The 13,838-nt window shown below is 35.7% G+C and overlaps 1 protein-coding gene across 2 annotated transcripts; it reads right to left on the bottom strand.

Moving 5' to 3' along the window:
* Nucleotides 1–2,414: 2,414 nt before the first annotated feature.
* LOC139839518 (uncharacterized) lies at nt 2,415–12,993 on the bottom strand. 2 transcript variants are annotated; one of them, XM_071829598.1, is made up of 24 exons: nt 12,836–12,993; nt 11,691–11,806; nt 11,262–11,346; nt 11,092–11,145; nt 10,892–10,983; nt 10,682–10,785; nt 10,366–10,441; nt 9,811–10,264; nt 9,378–9,704; nt 8,756–8,965; nt 8,098–8,214; nt 7,745–7,817; nt 7,186–7,313; nt 6,793–7,078; nt 6,144–6,355; nt 5,943–6,067; nt 5,073–5,190; nt 4,899–4,954; nt 4,675–4,768; nt 4,397–4,592; nt 3,820–3,891; nt 3,629–3,738; nt 3,477–3,539; nt 2,415–2,857 (listed from the first exon to the last, which is right to left on the bottom strand). In XM_071829598.1, the coding sequence occupies exons 1-24, from the start codon at nt 12,884–12,886 to the stop codon at nt 2,750–2,752; spliced, it is 3,327 nt and encodes a 1,108-aa protein (XP_071685699.1). In that variant the 5' UTR covers nt 12,887–12,993; the 3' UTR covers nt 2,415–2,749. The 2 variants fall into 2 exon arrangements, with proteins under 2 accessions (XP_071685699.1, XP_071685700.1); XM_071829599.1 differs by having other exon boundaries at nt 2,416–2,857; nt 8,098–8,196; nt 12,836–12,992.
* Nucleotides 12,994–13,838: the final 845 nt, after the last annotated feature.

The raw sequence follows: 13,838 nt of genomic DNA, 5'->3' as shown, positions 1-13,838 counted from the left end.
TGGTAGGGACACCCCGACCCTTTGTTTCTTTTGAAAATTCACCAGATCCACCCTGAAAGAGTCGTATGCCGAAAAATTGCCTCAATCGGGTGCCCATACATGTTACAGGAGCAATAATTATCCCACTGCTACAAGAGTTGTAAATTCTTGTCGCGAGTGAAGATTAAACCTAGGAGATATTCCTACATTGGTATAACTACGGGGTTCTATTCTCAAACACTATTAACACCTTTTGTCTGTTGCTCATTGTTTACTGTTTCAATGTCAATTGTTCAACCTCTAATAGGTTCCCACGTGGAGTTACCCATACCTTGCTAGCTGTAAGTTGCACGCAAACCGAAATATAGGTGTACATGGTTATAAGACCTGTTGTATCGGTACATGGCCACGACGTTTGTGGCCTACGTGGCACAATCAACGGGATATAATTTGGGGTAGTGGTGCGTGGCCGGAAGAAAAAAGGGATATGGCCGTGGCCTGGCAACGCATCCAGCAACGGAGTGGTTGCAATTTTTGTAATTTTTTATTAATTTAAAATATTATTTTATACCCTTTTTTTTTTTGAAAGGCAAGCTTGCATCAGTCCGAACCGAAGCCTAGTCATCATTTGCACACACACACGCGCTTTCGGGCAGGAAACCCGAACCACACTCTGAGGATCCGACCCTTAAACCATCCCGAGGGGCAGGGGGCCGGACCTTAGTCCCGGAGCGGGTCGGTAAAACCTTCCCTTTGGGCCACCTTCAAGGAATATATTTCAATTCCTAGAGCGGGTGACGAGGTTCGAACCCGAGACCTCTAGCCCTGCGAGTACACAAGTGTAACCGCGGTACCCTTTTTAATATCTAACCCAATTATAATTTAACAAATTATCACAATACTCCCAACCCACACAAAAAACCCACACAACCAATACTCCATAAAAACAATTCACACGTCCTAGTCATCAAAAAAGTACAAAAAGCAACTCATGCCCCCAACCCACACCCCCACCACTACAAATAGTCTAAGGTGTAAAGAGGTGGTTTAATTTCTTCCGTAAGTCACACTCAACTCGAATATGCTTGATCAAATGTGATATTGTATTCAGATATTAATCGAGAAAACGTTTTGTTAATGTAATATAATGGCATGACGTAGATGCTCAAATGTGACTTTATTGGCCACTAACTTTTTCTATTAAATATATTTTCGTAAACGTATATTTTCAAAACCACATTATTATCATGAAGTCAACCGAGGAATTAAGACCAAAAGGGTAGAAAGTCAAAATGGTATTTGTAGTTGACCGAGCTCAGAATTCCGACTTCCCAATAGTTCATCACCGTCCAGGCTAGCGCCTGCGCCACCATGACTTTCACCGTCCATTTTTGTACCGAAAAGTACGTAGAAAAGAAACACAACAACAATATTCACAAATATTATTAATTATTAAAGATTTAATTTTATTTATAAAATTCTAAGACTTTCAAAACACTAATGTACTAACTCAATTGGTTTGCCTCAAAATTATTGTTCTAGAATCTTGTTAGGAATATTTATTTGTTGATGTATTATACTCTCTCAAAATAAATGTTTTAGTATCTGTCTCCAAGTAATTGTTTCTTTCCAAAAATAAAAACTAGCTTTACCATTAGTTCCATAAGTACACGTCTAGAGTAAAAGGTCGATGTAACATTTAATTTTTAAAATGAGAAATCTTTATACTTGAAGCTATTTAAAAAAAAAAAAAAAATGAATACTCATATAGAAACGAGATCGTTTTCAAAAGAAAAACACCCTCAACAAGAAAAACAAAAAAGACGGGGAAACGGGGAAGCTCACACATAGAAAACAACAATATAAACGAAACTATCTATAAACGAAACCCCCCTAGCAATCCGCAAAACCATAGAGACAAACTAACCAAGCAAAACTGATTACAACACGAGAAGAGGAATCACATCAAACTACAAACAAACCCGACCACTCAGCCTGGAGGACCCGCTCTTTTCAATTTACCGTTAACCGTCTCTTTTAAGGAGTTCTTCCCAGATCGATTCTCTATCTTGTACAATAACACATTGGCGGATCTATCACCCGGTGTGCTCTCGCCGGCCAAACGTGTCATCATAACATCGAAAGCCGCAAAAGCCTCCACGGACATATTACCTCACCCGATTGTCGATGAACCGCCTTATTTACCAACTTGAGGACCCATAAACAAGTTTTGAATTGCGTCCCCGTAATCCAAGTCATCAACCTTATCTTTAAGCTTATAAGTATCCGAAGTAGAAACCTCGTTTGACTCGAGTACAACCCAAACCATAGACTAAAGACGTAATTCTGAGCCATGATAGGCCGATGGATCATGGAGTACTAGCTTTATTCAAATGAAGATGTGTGATTATTTGATTAAAGGTATTTCGAATAAAAGGTTATAAAGTAATTATAAAATTATTTTAGTTCTTACACTTTGAATGCCTTTGTTGCATTAACCAGTGATGTTTAATACAATACATATTTCAGAGTGCTTAAGTTGAGGGGCTACTAGCCTCTTTAGGTCAAACTGTAAAATCATGTAAGCGAAATGAATGGACCAAGCTTTCTATAAACTAAAAGAACAAGTACACAAATAATTCAAGTGTTGGTAGTATATGCTTTATCTGGTTTGTAAACAAATTATAAGGACAAAATGATTAAGAAAAAATGGAAACTAAACTGACCAACCCAATGATTTGAATTGATGGCCGAGTTCGAACCACGTTATTCACAGCTGCCACCACTTTCGGTTCTCCATTTGCTTTGCAAGCTGACCTGCCATTGATGCAAAGTTTTCGGACCCACTTGCCAATTCTTCAGAGTTTTCTTTTAGTTTCTGTTTTGAATGATAAAAAATATTACTATTCGTGCTCAAACCATCACAAAATAGCCCAGTGGTTGGGGTCCTGAGTTCCTTGCAAGAGGTCTCAGGTTCGAATTTTGTCTAGGACGAATATTTTGTGGTGGTCAGAGTCGGGGAGTAATCCCGCCGGGCTGCATACATCAAAGTAAGGAGTCGGATTTCTCGCCCTCCCGCGTAGCCCGAACAGGAAAAACTACCTTTTTTAGTACTAGTGCTCAAAATCAATAAAACTGTACTTTTGTAACTTGGTTTCGGTTTATTTTAATATATCTCCACTTTCTCGACTCTACAGAAAACGAAAATTGAGCGGATTAAATCAATTTCCCAGATATGCAAATACCACCACCAAGGCCAAGATAAGTAATGGTGATAACAGAGTAGATCAATCATTAGCTACAAATGGGATTAGTCTTGGTTGTTAATGATTGATCTTCACATTATTGTTCAAGAAACTTATTACTACAATAATGACAATACTTTCATATACAACTTAATTTAATTAAGAAGTTTATTGTGAGAAATCCATATATATGATGTTTAATGTTTAATCACTTGAGATAAGGAAAAAAAAAAACAGAGATGGGACGCATACCTCAAGTTTCATTTGGCGTTCGAGAAGTTTGTCTTTCGCTTCTTGAGCTACAGCCGCAGTATCCTAAACGAATAACATTATACAGGGTTACTAAATAAAACAAACCATTACTTCAAAGTTATGAAATGTTTTGTTTTCTCGAGTTATATTACCCCGATCCCGCTCTTTCGATATTTCGCCTTGATTTCGTCTGCGGTTCTAGCTTTTGGTTCGGGATTAACAGAGCCACCTTCAAATAATTTTTCCCTCTGCGTCGTCTCATCTACATCGAACAACAAAAAATGCTAAGTGCATGCCAAAGCCAGAATATATTCTGCAAAAGCTTTCGGATAGTCTAACATACTTTTCTCGGTCTGGCTCTGGCTCTGAGATGGCTGTTCAGGGGACATGGGTTCGACCTCGATTTTCTCTACAACTAAACAGAAAGTCAACACAAGTCAAGAAAGCAAAAGAATATGAATGGCAGCTAGAGGTAAAGGTAGTAAAATCGGTGGGCCAGGTTATGTGTCAATACATACTCGTAATTTTTATAACAGGGGACCGAAACACTTTTGTCCATCTTCAAGTTTAAATGAGTGTTAAAAAGTACAAATTTTAATTTGAATCTTAGAATGAAGCAATCTGGAAGATTTGCCAGTGGGTTATCATGTTATAATGTGTTGAATCTGTTTACAAAAACCATATTAGTAACCCGCTTTATAAATGATCTATGATGGTATATATATACCAACAAAACAACATAATTTGAAGCTTGGACAACTTTAGGACTGTTTGACCCATCTTCTTTGTTACAAAGTTTTATGAGTACACCAGTTTGACCCAGTAGACATTGAACATAGCCCACATTCGCTCAATTATAAGTAAATGGATTGAAATTGCCACAACTAAGTGGAGGAAAAGGTGAGAGACAAATAAAGTACCTAATTTGACTGGCACATCAAAGTCATCTCCTATATCTCCTAAATCCAAATCTGAAACTGAAAACGGGGATCTTGAAAACAAGGCTTCTAGTTTAGGAACAAGAATGTCTCGAGTTTCTCCAATGTGAGCGTTCTCATTTTCTTTTTCTCTCTTTATACCTTTAATGATCCCACCAATTATTCCTGTTGGTGCACTCTGTGGAAAATAGAAAGTAAAATAAACGTTATGAGCAGTTCAAGGAAACGAAAGAAAGTTCTAGAACGTAATGTAACGTAACCTGTTTACTCTTCTGGCTGAGAGAGAATTTAAGAGCAGCCTCTGCAGCTTCTGCAACATCTTTATCATGAAGGCGAGGTAGAGCCTCCGGGATCCTAAATAAAAGCCATGAATCAGTAAGTGTGTGAATTTATGTGTCAGAGTGTGTGTGTGTGCGCGCGCGCGCGCGAGAGAGAGAGAGAGAGAGAGAGAGAGAGAGAGAGAGAGAGAGAGAGAGAGAGAGACCTGAAGTCATTTTCGGAGTTGAAAATAGAGATAACAGCAAATTCACACCCGTACACCTGATTAAAAATCAAAACATCATGACACGAAAATATAAGAGCAATGAACATTGCTAACCATTGCTTCAGCTGAATACAAGATAAAAAGTTAGGTTTTGATAGTAAGAAACATGCTAACCATTGTTATGTGCCCATTACCAAACGAACTCATGGTGTTTTCCATATTAGTCTTGAAGTTCCATCTGAGGATGGACATTATAGAAGTTTCTGCTAGTACTTTAAGATCGGGCAGTGACCTGCAGCAAGATAGCATCATTAGACAGCCACATATTTACTAGAGGGGCAGATTCGACCCACTTACCTAAGAAGGGTCAATTTGGATCTAATCTATCTCAAACGGGTCAAATTCAAGGTTCAGATTATTTGAGTTATAGTCAAAATGCTTGCGGTCAATCCAATGACCCGACCCATTTTGACAGGTACTATATATGATGTTCCCACCGGAACCCATGAAATGTTACCCTACTTGCTCGATCCAGTCATCTAACCACCTTCACTTTTATACGACCCACAGAAAAACCACATGTTTACATTTTCCACATATGTCAAATAAAAATATTTTCATGTACTTTTAAAAGTTAAAAGTGATTTCGCGAATTATTATTTACTAATGATTATAGATGGTGTTTTTTTTACCTAAAAGTTGATATTTAATCTATGTTAAATCACATGCGAAAAACATTACGAATTTCAAACACCCATTAAAAATTAGAAAAAAAGTTTGTCGAAAGAATACTGTTTGACATCTCTAATTGTAGACAAGATGCCGATTCTGACGATATGACGTTTATAATCTATAGACATGGGCTTTGAAAGATATATAGTTTCTAGAAAATAGGTGAAAATGAGTATTTGAAATGAAGCAATCCTATTGGTTCCTCCATTCTTCAAAGATTAAGCATTAACTTTCCTCCTTGGATATATCAATAAAGCTGACAGTTGAAACAACATAATATGCACAGAATACAAAAGTGAGAACAAAATTAACCTGATTTCAACTTCTCCTGTCGAATATACTAAAATCACTCCGAACTCCATTTCATTTTTCTTGAAGATTGTTGTCCATAAACATGGTTTCTCTAAATCAATTATTCTTCTGACGTTTAACCGCCCCTGATACGTGATACTTCAATAAAATGCATTATCATAAAATTTAACAAAACAAAGATGATAAAGAACCAAATTGAACCTGAATTAGAGACTTGGTTGAGTATAAAAGCAATGAATCTTCACAACAAACTAAAATGAGGGAGTCTACAAAATTCTTCCACAATTCAACGACTTCACTCGAGGTATTAACTTCCGCTTCGGTTGAATCACTTTCTGGCTCAGTAATTGATTCTAAAGTCTCTTTCACTTCAGTATTCTGTTCAGATAAATCTGGAACAGAAATATTTTCATCTGTATGCAAGCGTATATCATTAGAAAAGATGACAAAATGCATATTTAGACGAGCTGGCAAAATGGGCGAGCAACTGCATTGGGTCAACCTTGGTAATTTGTGTTCATGGTTGTAAGTCGGGTTGGTTTGAGCTGAAACACTTTTCATACAAGATATTATACTTTCTTAACAGACAAATAATGGCCCTAAAATGATTGCAGAAAATATAATATGTCAATAGAAATTTGGTTTTTGATAAAATGATTTAGACAGTTTTACACACAAATAATTCATTTTTTGGAAATTTTCAACTCATTCCACCTGTTATACTCATTAAATAACATACCTCAAATCCACCCAATAGTAAGTAATTTGACTGAAATTACCACCGCTCTTCTAGACATTAACATAAATATATTATATAGTAAAACTTGTACGTGTAAGGAATGCAACTTGCCTAACATGTATACTGATATTGAAGCTGACTCGTTCGGGTTTACTGACTGAGAACAGATCTTATAACCACTATTACTATCTACAAGGATGACATGTCCGTCTTTGGTTAATATAAAACCCACTTCCTTTTCTGGATCACTTGGTGATGTGGATCCAGAACGTTCCGGATCATCAGTTTCAGTTTGTAAGTATCTTTTCATGGCCATAGAAACCACCGAGGAACTAGAGCTGGGTAAACAATCAGTAATAAACAGTACCGATGATGATCGAACATCGAGTATAGCAACCTGATATGAGGTAAAGAGTTAGAAATGATGTTTTGAAGCTTTGAAAATCTAATAACTTATAACCTTATAAAATTATAAAATTAAAAAACTGCAGTTGTGATGCTTACCTTACCGCATTCATGCCCGACAACAATTCTAGCTCCAGAAAATGTGTATTGTAGGGTTCGTACGGGAGAATTTATAAGAGAAAAGATAGCTATTGATTGCCATCCATTCCCATGGTGCAACTCAAGTTCTGTATAATGCATGCAGTGTCCACTTAATTAATTAAAGAAGGTTAACTAAAGAAACACTGAATGGCAATAGAGGTTTATAATGTATAATTTAAATTTAAATTTCAAGTATTCAAGAATAAGACCACGACGGTTCCTTCGTTATTTATGGAAATTCAAGCACTCGCTTTTGATTGGATCTCGCGAAGACATAAACACTGGTGTTGTGAGTGGCATAATTGGTTTACAAAGCCGTTGGTGGTGTAATTGCTTCCTTTGCAATTTAGTCGTTTGTTTAGATGGTTAATCTCGTGTTCGTGCAATTCGTTGTTTGTATAGATTGTAGTCTCAAGTTGTATTATGCTGTCAAATTGACAACCATTGTACTCTTGTACTATTTGTGTGAATATAATTCATCTTGCTTTTCAAAAAAAAAAAATAAAAGAAAGGTCACCTTCGTGTTTGGTTTCTGTCACAAAGTGCACAATATGCTTTTCAGTTTCACCAACTAGCTTAAGTAAATGAACCTATATATGCCACAAATATAGAACATTAATTAAATAAAAACTACATAAACTCAGACAGTATCATCCTCTAAGAAGTTAATACTTACTCCGTCCAATAAAACCTGCAACAATTACGTTTGCCCAAAGTTTTCAGGCAAAACTACATACTTTGCGGTTATTATGATAAAAAATAAATGTCTTGTATAAATCTATCTTATATATATTGACATGTCCCCAGTAATACGTTGCGAGTTTTACGGATCGAAGAAAGTTTTATTAAAAAAAAAAAAAAAAATTGTACCAGACCACGATCATTGCCGATAGCTAAGCTTGTCGTTTTCGAGTGAAAATCCAAGGCTGATATTGGTTCACTTGCACCGGGAACTTCAGTACCATCCACCTGGGGACATATGTTAAGCTTCAAGGAGTATGTTATTGCCATTCATTGTTGATTAGATTCTAACTGTAACGATGAAAATTTTATACGGGTGCAAAATCTATTGATTTACAGATGAGTGACTTAATTGGTTTCTCTTATTTTAACAGGTCAAACATGTTAAGCTAAACAATATAACTAAAGAGGAAACGACTTAAACGGGCAGAGGGTAAATTATATTGTATTCAATGGAGACAAGCTAAATGGGCAGAGGGTAAATTATATTGTATTCAATAGCATAACAACTCTTAAATCACTTCATTGGTGATCATTATAATTAAATAGCTTTTGAAATCATAGTTAGTGCATAAACTCTTTCAAAAATTGTAACAGTGAATAAAAAAGTTGATTTTTGTAGCCCAACCTGATGCATTTTGTACCCTACTACAGTACTACATATAACCTGTTTTGACCAGAGATCATTTTGACCCAAACGTGCCCAGCCCAATCATCCATCTCTCGCGAATTATGACATCAACGAAATCATCTGCAGACTTCATAACATCGCATTCATTGTACTAACCTGGATTCCTAAAGTGAATATTAACGAGAAAACTGGAAATGTGGCATCCCATATTCGAACATATCCATCTTGATACCCTGCAATGTATATTCTCTCAACCCCAATATTTTCATCAGGCGATAATTGACTGGAAAATCCACCACTCACAGGCCACTTAGCACTCCCTGAAGTTGTAGGAGATGCTAATGGAGGTTTTGCAGCCAAAACTGTCTTCAAACATGAAACGATGAAAGAGTAACTTAGCGTAACATACAATAAAGGAAGATTATAAGCTGATGATGGTATGTAAAGGTGGCATTTTCGACCAATTTACTTATGAGTTGGTCAACTGGGATTGTATTTATCTACAAGAAGTCAAATGGGTATACAAAAATATTAACTTTGTATGTAAGAAGTCCAATAATTTGAGTTGTTGAAAACAGCCTTAAGTATATTGTTTTGGGGCATCAATCTTGAAAATCATTTTATTAAAATTTTAAAAAATATACATTACAATGGATATAATATAAGTTCTGTACACATCTGACACGTTTAATTACTTAAAAAGGGAGAAAATAAGGTAATTTAGGTCAACCCATCCCATCCGTTTATTTGCCACCCGTAAGAGTAGCTATTAACCAACCTCCTTGAGTATTTTCTGCAAACCCTCGTCTTTGTCTACCAAACCGAACTTCGCGATGGTCATATAAGGTTCAATCGTTGGTACAGTTACTGGGCATTGAACAGCATGTTTTACGTCTGGAGCAGATACTAATCCGGAAAAACAATCATCATCATACATATGTAATTGTCCTGGATTGGTCAACACAAAAAGAGTAGTATAACAGCTATCTGCTGCCCCAATACTCGGTACCAGTTCTATATCCGCATATGAACCATTAAGTGTAAGGTCTAAGCGCTTAACACACTTCAAAGCTTCCAGACCCGATGAAAGATCAAGATTTAAGATCTGCAAAATGCAGATAATTACAAAACCTTTGATAATAGGGCATATAGAATCAAACAAATTACTGAATGTCTCAAATTTTATGCACAATGCAGATGATAATTCATACCGTTAGAACTTCTTCAGAGCCTATATCATCACCTCCATAGACAAAAAGTTGACCAGAACCACTATGTGAACTGTTTGACCAACGAAGAACTATGACTGGAAGTCGATTGTCACCTGAAGATAATCTTAACTTAATAGCATTATTAGTCATCTTATTCACTTTTGGATCATTGTTAGAGTTTTCAGTTGGTATATTCCATAATATAATATCTCCATCTACATAACCAACAGCAAGTATTGACCCATCAGAAGAAACCCAACAGAGAGCACTTATCTCCTTATCTGCCTGTTCTTCATCTGATTTATCATTTGAACTCTCACGTCTAATATCACTGTTGGAACGAATTATTATTTCATCCTTTAAATACAGATCTTTATGGTATTTAACAATTATAGTCTTATCTTGAGAAACGTCCCATAAAATTATTACTCCATTTTGATAGGCAATCAACACTCTGCATATGAAGCAATAATGTAACAAATATATGCACAACATAACTTCTGTGACTTACACAAGAATCTAAATTAAGAAATTAAAGGTTGAGATTTTGCATGCCTTTTTCCGAAGGAACAAGGTTGGGCAAGGAGGCCCACAACAGCCTGCTGATCAGGTACTGGAATCCCAGCATCATCTGCCATATGAAATTCAAATATTTTGTTATATATCAGTACAGATTTTGAAGATCAATACGGTTATTTATATTAGTATTGAATTCTTTTTAAAATATTTGGGGTCCTTTAACACATTTAATTAGCTGGTGTAAATCTTGTCTTCTTGAACTTTAGGCTACAGATTACTGATAATTCAATTGATCTTTTTGGTAACAAGTAAACCATGGTTACCAACGACCATTTAATAGAGTTAAAATTACCAGCTATGAGGTCTGCAGGAATCTGATAGGGCATGTGTTTGATATTGCCTTCTTCTATGTCATACTTTAACACGGATAGATACCCATACTCGTCCCCAATATACCTGCATCAATGGTCAACTGGTAATCAACCTTTAAATCATGAACCATGATATGCCCTCAGTTTGATATTATATTAGACTTTAAAAAGTCAACTAGTAAGAAACGTACATGTAATTAGTGCCACCAACTACAGAGAAGGTGCTTATATTAGATTCCCACTGTAAACTGGAAGCTAATTTCCTCTGTTCTAGATCCCAAACCTGAACAGTTTAGGGAGGATTTGTTACTATTATATGCACCAATTCACCAAGAGATGTAGTAACCGAAGTGCCGGTTTCGTGTGTTTCAGGGTACAAGAAACAATATACCTGCACTAGATTTTCGTTTGAGATGCTAACAAGAAACCCTTGGTTTTGTAAGAACTGGAAGAAAAAAAAGGAAAAATGTATGTTAAACAAAAGATACATAGTCTCTATATTTAATAGGATATATCACATGTATAAACATGAAGAAGAAAGTGTGTCATCAATTCAATAACCTCTAGGTTTTTAAAGGGTACGGGCTTTGGAGATATTAGAAGGCACTCAATGTTATCGCCGCCAATCACCTTTATCCTTCCATCCCTGTAGTACCAAAATAATGAAAAAGAAACAAAGTATATGGTAAGAAACATAATATAATTAGCTAGTCACACAGTACTTATACCTAATCTCATTATAATACACTAACATCATTACATGACATTTATTGCTTGTAAATAATCATTATGCAGGATGGTTATGTCACATTATACCACAAAAGTGAAACGGTGATCAAAAAGTCAAGGAGCTAAAACAAGTAGAGTCATTCAATATAGTTATCTGAGGAATTAACAGCAATATGGATCTACTAGAATACAACGTTTATAAGCCTGAACAGCAACTTGTCTTAAAAGTAGCTTTCAATTAATAGCTTAGTGTTTACTTACAGTGTGCCTACAGCCAGTAGATGCTGCAGGTGATCAAAGGCCATGATTGATGCAGTAGATGGGATACCATAATGAACAATGACGCGTGGTTCAAAGTCTTTTAATTGTGAATCATCCTGCAAATGAAGCATGTTTAACAAAATGATAACATTTTGTTTTAGATAATATGTACAAAATAGAAAACAAAATTGATGTTTTGAATGCTTTAATGGGGAAGTATAGCAAAACTAAACTATTAAACAGTTAGATATGCAATATTGCTACAAATAACACACTACAATACGCCATAACATGCCAGTGAGGATATCTAAAAGCTATGATTCATGAATACGACTACTATAAAAAAGAAACAACATTATAAAGTAAGTTCTTCTCCACCTAACCATCTAAACATTTTAATCATAAAAATGGTTCATGTAACTATAAACGTCATCTATGAAGCTGGATTATCTTGCAGCTTTCTTCACAATCATGATTTATCGGTGCATTTTTCTACTAGAGGTACAAGCAAATCCAACGTATCACAATGCACAAAAGACATCCTTCCACCTACACATATTTACTAAGGATTAACTTATGATCACTAACACAAAGCTCCTTATCCTCCACAACTATTCCACTTTCATGGATCATAATATTAATGTCGTCACATCACTACTATTAGACCAATAAAATTCATATTAGTACTTGCACTCTATAAAATAAGATACACGTCTAACAATCGCTCACTATTAACTATTAACATCATCTATTAATACAGTGTGTTATTCACTTACCATTTGTGTGCATATGTGACGTTTATGTACAGACTGTGTATTGAACTAGCAACAATTCAATTTAACATTTCCAGGCATATTATTCCTAAACTTCCTAATCTTAATTCACATTCAACAAATTCAATTATCAATATCAATTTATCCTCGCTTTTTATTCCAATGTAAAGAAACAAAACATGACATTACAATTTACAAAATCTCATATATAATTATCTTCTACACGATGAGCTGAAATTAGACCTAACTGGATCGGAATTATCCAATTAATTTAAAATCACAAGGAAATAGCTTAAACTTTTTTAAAATTTTAACCTAGTATATTCATATTCATAAAAATATAAAAAATAGGGAGAAAATAAACTAAATTACCTCAGGTGGAGATGATTCTTGAGGATTTCTGTGAAATAATTTGGCAAACATTACGGAATAATTCGAAAGTTGAACAGCTTCTTCGTTCCTATGGCTTCATAATTCTTGGATTTAATGGCGAATTGCGTGTGTGCATGTTCCAAATGACGGATGTGTTTGATCATCTGCCGTTAATCCAAAGATGTGGACACTGTAATATCGTGTATCGCGTCGCAGAGAATAAATACCGAAACAATGGAGCACTTGGACCCTACTGATTCGGGCCTTGTGTTTTTTTTAACCCGAACCATGATCCATCAAGTCAACCCACTGGTTCACTCGATTCATTTATCATGGTGTGAAATCCAACACCTTGCAATGAACCACCAACTACTTTGGAGTTAACTTTGACAGACGCTCGGTCGAGGTCGTGTTCGTGGTCGTGTGAATATATAATTTGAAAGAACCGAAATCAAAAGGTTATTCGGAACGAATGATGAAATGGGCATGTTACATTATGATCACTCCTAGCGCAGTGTTAAGAGGTGATGGTGACGGTGACGGTGCTAACGCAGCGTCACCGGTGACATTTTGTTGGCGTTAGTTATGGGAGCAACGAGGAAGATGAATGCGTTCCTTATTTTTAAATCAATCATAATTTAACACGAATATATTTATATTATTAATTTATCATTTTCCCACCAACTTCCAATCATATTTTAACAAGTTACTTTTCACTACCCAAATTTAAATCCCACCACTATAAAGGGTCACAGCTTGACATTTGTCACATCACAGTCACCATGACAAAAAGTACACTCTCTGACTTCACGTTAGCGTCACCAAGCTTCACCAATGAAAATGGTCTAAGCAAAATACAAGTTAAAAGTTTTAAATGAATCTCGAAACGATTCAAAACATGAAGACGGATTGGCTCATTTGGCTGTTGAACCCGAGCACTTACTTAACATAATTGGATGGTCATTCATCAATTATGCAACCTCAACATCATCATGTATCTAAG

Source organism: Rutidosis leptorrhynchoides, chromosome 4, assembly GCF_046630445.1.
Source record: "Rutidosis leptorrhynchoides isolate AG116_Rl617_1_P2 chromosome 4, CSIRO_AGI_Rlap_v1, whole genome shotgun sequence".
Taxonomy (NCBI): domain Eukaryota; kingdom Viridiplantae; phylum Streptophyta; class Magnoliopsida; order Asterales; family Asteraceae; genus Rutidosis; species Rutidosis leptorrhynchoides.
The sequence above is the reverse complement of the archived record's forward strand: the minus strand, read 5'-3'. Positions and strand labels throughout refer to the sequence as shown.